General features: G+C 38.1%; 1 protein-coding gene across 3 annotated transcripts in view; it reads right to left on the bottom strand.

Annotated features, from left to right (window-relative positions):
• Positions 1 to 4992, bottom strand: part of cnih3 (cornichon family AMPA receptor auxiliary protein 3) — a 74027-nt gene extending 69035 nt beyond the window's left edge. For all 3 annotated transcript variants that reach the window (XR_010167473.1, XM_063901599.1, XM_063901600.1), the window contains exon 1: positions 4500 to 4992. Coding sequence is in view for 2 of the 3 variants with exons in the window: in XM_063901599.1 (XP_063757669.1) it covers positions 4500 to 4577 (78 nt within the window). In the remaining variant the exon portion in view is untranslated. The remainder of the gene's footprint in view (positions 1 to 4499) is intronic.
• Between the last annotated feature and the right edge of the window lie 4920 nt (positions 4993 to 9912).

Genomic DNA, 9912 nt, shown 5'->3' on the forward strand with positions numbered 1-9912 from the left:
AGCAGCTACCCTGCAGTATACAAAGCCATTAAAACTAGCTGCAGCTTTACCAGCTCTGAGAACACTTTAATGATCAATAATTATAAAACATATCAGATTGGAACTGGAGGAACATTTTGAATGCAGGACTTATTGTAACAGAGTATTCCCACACTCTGGCACTTCTAATTTGACTAAGTACACAATCTGAGTACTTCTTCCACCACTAAAATGTCCTGAATTCAAAATATGATCAGCAAATCTACTGCAAGTATCAACAGTTAATGTATTCTCAGTCAGAATGACCCCCGTCAGTTGTAAAGCATTGTTCACTGACATTATATAACTTGAATATTTGAACTGAAGCATTAGCGTACTATCTAAGGCTGTCCACGTTAGCGCGTCAATTCTGGCGTTTAATCTGGAAACCTTAACGCAGTGAAAAGGAAAAGAAAGCGGAGGAATCACTACAAATCACATGCATTGCACTGACTGGAGACCACTCAACATCAGTAAAAAATGTGCTTTAACGGCAAAACTGCACGCATTCGCTTTAGGTGTGGCTAACCATGTGCTAGCCAGTTTCTTAAAGTGGATAAGCTTTTGTGTGGTAGAGATCATTTGTCCCATGTAGCACTAATTATATATCAGAGCATCTCTCAGAGACAGCGGCTTTGTTGATGCTTCAGTTAAATGTCAGATAATTGTGGGACTTCATGCCAACAATTCAGAAATCCTGTTAATGACAGCCATTTGGTTTCTCTTAACAGTTTGTCATGTATTTATTTATCACAACACCACAACTGTGTTTTTATTCTCCCATAAGAAATTAAATGAATGCTAGTATTTACTGTGCTGACATAATATAGATGTATAAGTCATAACTAGTTGCTTTAATAATGAATTGCTTGATTTTGTGTGCCATACATAGCCTACAGCTTTCTTGCCACCATCACGTCTAATGACAAAGCTAGAACCAGGGAAGGTTAGCTTGACTTAGTTAGATCAATCAGATCTTAACTTGTTCTACAATCATTTTATTCACATTTAAAGACAATAGAAAACGGAAAAATGCCTACTAGTATATTTAAAGCTTGATTAAACATTTCAGGGTTTGTGTGCGGCACCATATCTCGGTCCAACCTGTGATATCCTCAGGAGTTAAACTAACGGTCACGTAGCTAAAGCTTTCGTTAGCATGCAGATAAGAGCGGAATCATTAGCGAATCAGCATTATCAATAAAAAGCATGCTTTCAAATCCCACTGCCCCTTCCATGCCACTGCTGGAATATTATTGAAAGCCCATCTGGGAGCGTAAATGATACTTTGACATTCTGCCCTCTGTCTAGCTGCCAGAACAACCTCTGCATCATATCTGCACCACAGGGCTTTCCCATCTATCCGAGGAGTGCCGGTGGAGTGTGTGGCTCGCTCCCAGCTTTAATGACACTTAGAGCACATTAGGGGCCGTGGTTACAGGGGAGGAGAATCACTCAAGCAGAGAGCGAGTGTCTTATCGATGAGCCGGAGAGCCCAGCAGGGTCACAGTTCACCTTGTATGTTAATTAAAACGGCTTCGTAATCGCTTACTTGAGTGCTCCCATGGGTGACGGTGCTGTTGAACTTCATGTGATGAACAGGATGATTCTGACAATTGCTGTATCTTTTCTGAAGTGGATCATCATTATATCCCACAGTGAGAATACTGTGACATGGTTATTATCCATATGGCATGTCGTATTTAATTATTGTCACCTTCAAGTCCCACGTAATCGTATAGCTAATTCCTATCGACTAAAATAAACCTAGATGTATATATATTAACAAATGTATGCATATTTTGATTTTACCTTTGCGCATTAGGAATCATTCAGTTGTGACGTCCGTCTTAATCTTTATGTGTTGCCTCTGTTTTGCGCAAACATGTGCATGACCAGGTCAAGAATTTGGTAAATATTAAGACCCGAAAAGCTATTGGAAGAACATATATTGGTTCACAATGTGACTGCATACTTGTATTCACTTATACAGTATGTTAATTTATTAGTTTGCCTTTTAATTAAAACCTTCAGTTTGTGAGACATCAGATCCGGTTCTCCTGCATCTTCATTAGTTTCAGTCAATTGCTCTGTACTCCACATCAAATATACAGTATATGTTTAATATGCCAGCACCCTTTTATTTATATAACAGTATTGGTGCTGTCATTCAATAAATATAATCGAATCACGTTAATCACAATAATAATCTGTGATTGATCATTATTGAGCTAAAGATTGTAATACTGGTTTTGACTTGTTTTTTGGGATAAAGCAAATATTGCATGCGTGGGAAATACCTTAAAAACTGGTAAGAGAAATCAGAGTTGTTTATTTATTATAACTGCTTTTGGAATTTATGTCATGAAGTCCAACAATTTTCCAACCAAGCATGGACAAACAACCAGGGCCGGTTCTAGCCCATTGGCTGCCCTAGGCGATATTGAGATTCTGCAGAGGAAGTAAAGAAACTGTAACTCTGGATTTTGTTTGAGGTGGGATAAATGACTATATGAACTATTATTTTCCGCTTCACTCTAATGCATTATTTACACAGAAAAGTGGGTCTGTCATTTTGGCCGGAAGTGACTTCCGCATTCAAACTGTATTTTTTTTCTACAAAAAACCCTGACATTATAAAGGGGTCAGAAATCACTGAAGTGCGATCAGTCTTGAAATACGCCAAACAAATCCTGACTAATCCTTTATTTGTCTTACTTATTAGCATCATAGTATACGGGGGATGAAAGAGGACTCAGATTTTCCCACTTCAAAATACATTTACATAAGATTGATCATTACCTGAAAATGAGCAGAGTAGATAACGAGCTCATTATGTTGGCAGTATATGGTTTGATTTATTGTGGCTAATTAGACAGAAGTCTGACTGTGTGCAGTCATTTGTCATTCCCTGACTTCCATGAATCAGCCGCTCATGTTACCTGCCGACCACACTGGTAATATGTTTGAGTCATTGCAGTTCATTACTCACTTTGTCTTTTCTATGTGGCCTGTTTCATTGCCTCTGTCTTTTTATGTTCCCTTACCCTGACTCCCTTTATTTATAACTTGATTTTACCCTGGGTACTTGGATTTCACCCTAGTTAGTTGGACTCAGCACACTTGCTCTTTTAAGCAATGCACAGCACCTCAAGGCATTAAAATCTAACCTTTTGTCCAGGCGGCAACTGAGGCAGCAGTGATTTTGATGCTAGGTGAGATTGCGAAATCCAAGAAAGAAAATTACTGATGGGGAGATGGCTACCTGCCAGAGTGGCGGATAGGAGTGAAAGAGTAACCGCCAAGCTCTCCCCAGCAGTTGGCAGGTGTCTGGTGTTAATGTGCAGCTTCGGTTCTTCCACAGCTTCACACGTTCTCACCTCCACATAATGATGTTCCCCTCGCAGTACGGAGCACCAGCTTATTATACTGCACGTCTGTACGTCAAGGCAACTGGGAATCATCTGTGGAGGCATCTCAACCGTTTCTGCTGTCTTAAGCAGAATGCAAAATGAAGCTTGGTGCGATGGATTATTGCTGAAGCTACAGAATAATGTGTTTCATTGTGATCCTTCCACCAGTGCTGCATTTAACATCAAAGGCAGAATTGAGGGGGGTTTCTGTCCATCTGTAGTAAATCAGCAAGGTCTTTCCTTATCAGTTTAGAAGTAGCATCGTTGAGGGGTTGTATATTTTTGCATGATCTCTCCGTTTTATCTGTACTTCCATGGTTGCATGCCTTCTCGCTGTCTTGGCCTCTTTATTTCTGCTCTGTAAACAAACACATGGGCCACTGTCTGACAGACTGGCTGACCGACTATTAGCTGTAATTCCCTCCTTCATCCCAAGTGCATCAGGTCTGTTTCTGTGCAAAAGGCAGATTGGGGGCAATAGGCTGTAAGACCTGACCCAAATCTGTCTTTACATAAGGCTCTGCATGATAGAGATGTTGCTCCTCAAGCAAATAATTTGAATACTCAAATAGAATAATGCAGTCAGTCACATTGTCACTGGTGTACAGCTGAGCTGAGGCTTGATTAAAGGCAGAGGAAGCGGAACAGCAAAATGATATGGGGGGGCTGGGGGTAACAGTATTAGATTCCGTAATTGATATAGAAGGGATGCCATTTGATGAATCTATGACTAGCCTTTCTGCATATCAAAATGGGTCAGCAGGCAAATAGGTAGAATCGGGTCAAATTGGGGAGAAAGGTGGATGCAGGTCTGAATGATGGAGCAAGACCTGAAGATACAGGTGTACCTGTCATATTAAAGGAAATATCAGCCAAAAATATCCTTCATTTGTAACAGTGTGAAAGCTACGGAGCATATGCATCTGAAATTAATGAATAAACACCCAGGGCTCTGTCTGCACTATGTGGCACTCTTACGCACAAATGTCACACCTGCGCGTGCAATAAAGCATGCATCCCTTATGATCAGCTGGTTAACATCAAACAAACTCATTCTGAGGTACTTACGTGCCATATAGCAAAGAAGATCAGGGACACACAGAGGACCAGAGACAGCATGTAGCAGAAGGCAGCAAAAGTGAACATAATTGAAAGGGGACACGGTGGCTAATTTCCCAAAGAAGCACGTTCCCAATGACACACATCTAAAATAAAAAAGAATGGGGGAAAAGGGGGGAGGGAGGAAAGTTCTCACGGTGCCATTTGGAGCCGATGCGGTACAGGCACCATGATTTCGCCCCTCATAAAACAAATTGTTGCAGGAAAACCTCCCCGGAGGAAGAGCCGTGCGTCCAGCCAGCAGCAGCAGCGGGGATGTGAAGTCAAAGCGGGGTTCAAATCACTGACATGATCCGCGAGCAGTGTCCACGAGGTGGTCATGGAATCATGAGAAGGCAGGGCTCCTCACACACAGAGGAGTGGACGTTAGTAGTGTGTGCTGAAAAGCATCTGGGAGAGGTGGAATTGTAGGTAATCCATTCAGCAGCAGCGGTGGCAGGAGGAGCTCTGATGTGTGTCACCCTGCACGAGCCGCTAAACAATTCTGTTCCTCACACACCTATCAGCGAGAGCGTGCAAACGGATGCGCGTGAACAGGTGGATTTAAAAATGGGGGTAGCTGGTGTATTTAAATGTCGAGTTCAATTCCAAAAAGGGATTGATATCAAGGTTTCCACTGTATTGTGGATCATTTTAATATTACCAAATTATTCTGGAATTTGCGCATGGTTTAAAAAAATGGAAAATGTACTATTTTTTTTTATTTGTGTGACTGCTGAGCCTGCATCCAAAAATAAAACAACGCCATTTGCAAAGCTCACCTGTGCAACATTATTAGATTCACAACTTAATGAAATATATAATAAACATCAGTGGGTAAGGAGATATTCCGAAGTACCAACAATTGTCCTAAAACAACACCAATTATCTATTAATTTACCTAAAGGATCATTTAAACGCAGGTAAATCTAGGTTAAAAAAAAAACATTTAAAAAAACTAAAGTGTCATTGATGACTTCAAAGAGACGGAATCCTCTGCTTGGATTGAGGCTTGCCCTTTATTTAAACTGTGACACTGGCGCCTCAGTCTGTCGCTTTTGTAAATTGCAAGTGTCATAGAGGAATAATTACAATTTCACAGAGGCTTAATGCTGTTTCTAGACATCTGGGAAACATATATGCCTGCTACGATTAATAGATAATAACCGTAACGTTTATCATATCCCTGTCGACTTATGGGTACAGAGTTTCTAGTAGGCTACGGAATGTAAGTCCATTTTGTATGACATTTACAACGTATCATTTTTACAAGTTCTTCGGATGATTATATTTCGTAATCATTCTATGGAATATGGCACAATAATAAAAGCATCCTTTCTACGGCATGTGGAACACATTGACAGAATGTAAAGGGCATTTTATTGTAAACAATTGAAAGGTCCTTGCTTTAATTTAGCTCTTGGTAATAAACGTCAAATATGGTTATCTACCTGTTTTGTTTTTTGTTGCAAAGGTCGATCATACTACTGTTGTGAATGTAAGCACACGGTTTTATAATATTGGATACCGTTTTAGAACATGTTGCGGCAGCTGAGTGAGGCTTTTATTTTTGAAATGTGTGTTAAAACCGGATTTCAAATATCTGCTCTGCCCAAACTTGACGTGGGCACCGTGTCGCTTAGCAACAGCTCGTGGCAGCTCAAGTACAATCGGTACTTTTGACTCAACAGCAGCCTGCTTTCACCACTTGTGACTGGCTGATGGAACAAAGGGGAAATAATCCGCTGAGTAATGAGTAATTAACTTCCAGTGAAATATAACAAATGTGAAGTTACACATTTGCAAACATGAGATCACATTGTTTGTTTGATGTTTGTTCACTATTTTTCTAATTTTGTATTATATATGTCATCGTTTTTAGTGTAAATATAATGTTTGAAGTACATTATATTTTCTTGAATAAAGGAGGGAAATAAAAAGTAAGCAGAGTGGAAGTTATGGAAGGCAAGAAAATATTTGAATCACTTAAAGTTCCAACACTAAAAGTAGGCTACTCTTTTGGCTCATTTCAGAATAACATAAACTAAAGGATTTATAATAATTTCATTCATTAATGTTTACATCACTTAATAATGTTTCACATAATAATAATAATAATAATAATAATAATAATAATAATAATAATAATAATAACAACATCAACATGTATTTGTTATTCCTATTAATATTCTAAATCCGTAACATTTTTACAGCTTCTAAAGTGAAGCTGTAAAAAATATAAATCTGCCTACAAAACGTAAAAGCATAAAGTAGCATGAAGTACAAATGTACTCAAGTACTTTACTTTACTTAAGTAAATGAATTTGTTACTTTTCGCAACGGACAAAAAACATGACTAATTAAGCATGAATATGCAACCCAAATCCTTATATTGTAATGGATTCAACTTTGATTGTGAAATGTAACCAAGCACAAATGATTTGAAAACATTATTAATGACTTTTATTTTGTTTGGGGAAATACAGTACATGTCAGGGATTGTGTATGTTTAAATACAAAATGTGTTTCTTTGCGGCTTTTAAAAACTTAAATGTCAATGTGTTCACTTACGTTTCTCTTATTTATTAGTCCGAATTCACTGAAAACTTCCATAATCTCAAAGTTTATGCTAACTATTATATTAACACATTAGGGGTTATGTGAAATGTGAAAAATTGTGATAAAAGTTTGCATTTAGATTGCTTAAATAGCATGACAAGTGCTCAATATAAAAAGGCAGACCCCTACATTCCCATTTTACACTGATGAAAAGTATCCTGCATGAACTACTTTAAAAAAAGAAAATGGCAAATTCTTGCATCTGATCAAATTTAGGAAAGACAGTCTTTGAATAAACTACTTTAGTTAAGCAAATGTTTTCAGCTTTGCTCATTTTTGGCATGGTCATTGAATGATTTAATAAATCTGATGGTTTCTGTTAGCAATCGACTGGAAAAAAGAGTTAATATCACATTCTGGTTACTGTTTACTGTTTACTGTATTATTTGTTAGATATGATGTTTTTACTATCACATTGAGCATTTATTAAATGCTGATGTCCAGATGTTCTTTATCTCTAACTTTGATAGGGGTCCCACTGTGTTTTTGGTCGTTCTGCATTTGAGATAAGAGATCAAATAAAATAAAATATATCAACACAAATAAAGAAATAAAATGATTATATATAAACAAGTAAAACTGTAAATTGGAATCTAATAGTCTGCAGCAGTGTAATGTGCATAATATGGCATCAAGAGTGTTTTAAAGCATTGCTTTAGAGTCAAAAGGTGTTTTTTAAACAGTGAGAATATGTGGTAAGCGTTTAATAATGTAAGAAGGGTGTGCTTAATGTTATTGTGTGAGTGTCATAGAGCTTTGTACTAACTTTGCTAAAACGCCTTGCCTGTGTTGGCTTAACACGACTAATACTAAAACCCACTTATCCGTTGCACGGCGGCATTGAGCTGCAGATGGTTGGATTCAGATCTGCTGCTCTGCTTCATCGGTTCCCATGAAGGAAATTGTTTTTGGCTCCCTATATGCCTCCCATACCGTCCCCATTGTAATCCATACTGAACAAATCAAGCAGGTTCTTTCATATAAATACTTGGGGGTAATGATAGACCTGCTATCCTGGAAAGACCAAAAGTGACAAACCACAATATAGTGAGTCTGGCCAACAACATCATCAAATATTCACACCAAATGTAGAGCTCATTCCACGTGACAGGTTAACTGAGGAACCAAGGCTTCTTTATAAAGAAATCCATGATTGACACACAATGATTATGTTTAAAAATGATCGCATGGCTTCCAGTTGGAAAAGCAATTCCATTCTACTGGAAAACCATGGCTGGATCCAAGAGGTTGAAGTGTTAAAGTTGTCAGTGAAAGACAGACAGGAGACTGAGAAGAAGTTCTGGTAAAAAGAGACACGGTGCCCAAGGATTCTGCCGAGGAACTAGTGATTCCACAGATGGATTCTGCTGTGTCATTACTCAGCATTTTCAATTTTTAATTTTCTTTCTGCAGCTGGACTGACCATCACACGTACAAGAAAAATAAATATCTTCTTTTGAAAAATGTATTTTCCATGGTTTAAAAAAATAAATAATCATGATTAATTGGTCTGATATGAATTTCAATATAAGAGACAATTATAATCATTAAACAAACATATTAAAATGATAATTGTGTGGAATATTATGATGATCTGGACCGAACAAGAATCTTTTTTATTAGGTGCGTTGTGGATATGGCACCAGTGCATATTGTGATTCCGATAAAAATGTGATTAATTGCGTGGCCCTCAAAAGATGCATTCTTCTCTAAAGCAACTTTTTAGCAACACATTTATATACTCCCTGCCCAACATTAGATATGCAGCATTTAAAATCATATGTGAGTTCCTGTATGCCACTGTCACATGATACATGACTGACCCCTACGGTGTGATCTAAATCAGAGGTGAGGCTGTCTATGCTTAGTACATGGATCATTTCCAAATTCCTGCAGTATGTACTGAAAGTTTTCTCAGCTGAGTAATGATGGAATGTTAGTTTTAAAATAAGATGTCAGGGTAGTGCCAGCAGCAGTTTGTGATTAACACTTGCTATATGTGTCCATGCTGGCAGCTTACAGCTCCTTTGAGACGGCAGAAATTGGCATAAATAGCTAGCACCTATTTACTGTTTGGATAGGGGCCAAGACCATAATGGGCTCATTTCCCAGTAGGCATTCCCATAATGTTGCACAGAAACAAATAATCCTTTTTGTCCAATCAAGGAGCCTTTTCTACAGTTTCCTAAACTTTACTTGATCAGTGAAAGATGGGATCAATGGCCAGCATCATGGCAGCATCTTGTCAAAGGACTCGATAGTTTCCCAGTCTGTAAAGGGATTTGCACACCTCTCATCGGTCAGTTCACAGTCCCCTTGATTTTAAGTTTGAGTATAATTTAAATTGGATTCAGAAGTATTCTGATTGGAGGCTAGCATTGAGTGAAAGCAAATTGATAAAGCTCATTTATGTTACAAGAAACAACAAGTAACAACACGTTTCTAGTGCGGGGTGATTAATAAAATCCAAATAACCATAACTAAAGAGTGGGACACCCTGCTGTGATGGTACTAGTCTATAGTCATGCTCCTGGTGGATATACGATATGAATACTTTTGAGAAGAGGACATTTTTTATTTTGCTGATCCTATCCGAAAGCAGCTAAAACAAATGGTCAAAAATAAAACAATATAATAACCTCCTTGTGCTTTCTTTTAACTGGCTAACAATCCAATAAAATGGAAACGTTCTCTCCTGTGGAAATGTTCTCTACTATCCAGACATTATGCCTGATTTTGCGCCGCATCTGACTTGGAGACATTT

This window comes from Eleginops maclovinus, chromosome 15 (genome assembly GCF_036324505.1).
Source record: "Eleginops maclovinus isolate JMC-PN-2008 ecotype Puerto Natales chromosome 15, JC_Emac_rtc_rv5, whole genome shotgun sequence".
NCBI lineage: Eukaryota > Metazoa > Chordata > Actinopteri > Perciformes > Eleginopidae > Eleginops > Eleginops maclovinus.